This window comes from Elephantulus edwardii, unplaced genomic scaffold (assembly GCF_000299155.1).
Source record: "Elephantulus edwardii isolate Elephantulus edwardi_28Jun2011 unplaced genomic scaffold, EleEdw1.0 scaffold00279, whole genome shotgun sequence".
Taxonomy (NCBI): domain Eukaryota; kingdom Metazoa; phylum Chordata; class Mammalia; order Macroscelidea; family Macroscelididae; genus Elephantulus; species Elephantulus edwardii.
In genome coordinates, this window is record NW_006400029.1 from 1130936 (window position 1) to 1132024 (window position 1089).

Sequence of the window (1089 nt, forward strand, 5' to 3'; positions counted from 1 at the left end):
CATTGGTTAGTGCTGAAAAACTGGCCACCCTGCTCATTCCATGTTTTCTATCTTACAGAAGAATGTGCCCTAGTTGTAGAATGCTAGCATCTTTGAAATAAAGAGATCAACCTGTCATTTATCTCATCTTTCACCTTGAAGGAGTCAAACACCAGGAAAATAGATAGTTGATGATGGGTACATTTCACAATCAGTCTAAACACTTCCTTCATTGCATTTTACAGAGAAGAGCTACCTATTGACACTATTTGTGCCCTCAGCCACCCTGAGATCCCCATTCCCAAGAGAAGACTTGCTGACTCTTGTTCACTTTCAGGATGCCCTTTAACCTACCACTTGTTCAGTAATCTGCTACCTGAAAACCATCCAAAATGGCAAACACACCCTCATGTAATAGAAGCTCCTAAGAATAAAGCTGATGGTTGAGCCAAATACGACTGCAGCTTCAGTGCCTCCACACTCTTCGTTTTCCACACATTGATCCCTACATGGAGTTTTCCTAAGGATACAAGTTAATGGTGAATTAGAGTCCAGATACTTCATTACTGAGTTACAGGGTCCTAGAAGGGATGTGATTAGGCAGATAGTCTCCCTCTTAGCCCAGGCTATTTTGCATATGCCCCATGCCTTCTAGAAAAAATAAGCACATCCTGGTTCTCAGTATCATCCAACCCTGTTATATCTCAAAACACCACTGAAAAATTAAGTGCAAGTGATTTTAAATTGAGGAATTTCTAAAGATCACCTTGAAGCCTTTGTGACCCAAGAGAAAGACAATTAATTATTAAGTAATATCTCAGTCATAAAATGACAAATACAGCATAATGCCACTGTTATAAAACAGGACTGATATGAGATATGGGGGGAAACTAAGAAAAGAGGAAATAATAATAATGCACACGACATTGAAACAGACGAGGGAGAGAACTGTATAAAAGGAATATATGATTAGGTATTATTAGCAAGACTGAAGTCCAGAATATTTTTTATAATACTCTAATTAACTTTTTTATTTTAGTTGGTTCTGTTGTGCTATTGCCTGATTCATCTCTTATTCAGATTATTTGTGTCTTTTCCTTCTCCTTTTGT

At 37.8% G+C, this 1089-nt stretch overlaps 1 protein-coding gene across 1 annotated transcript in view; it reads right to left on the reverse strand.

Annotated features, from left to right (window-relative positions):
* Positions 1-386: 386 nt before the first annotated feature.
* The window catches only part of LOC102847298 (disintegrin and metalloproteinase domain-containing protein 5-like), a 106070-nt gene continuing 105367 nt past the window's right edge, over positions 387-1089 (reverse strand). The window contains exon 10 of the mRNA XM_006900305.1: positions 387-499. Coding sequence (XP_006900367.1) covers positions 387-499 — 113 coding nt within the window. The remainder of the gene's footprint in view (positions 500-1089) is intronic.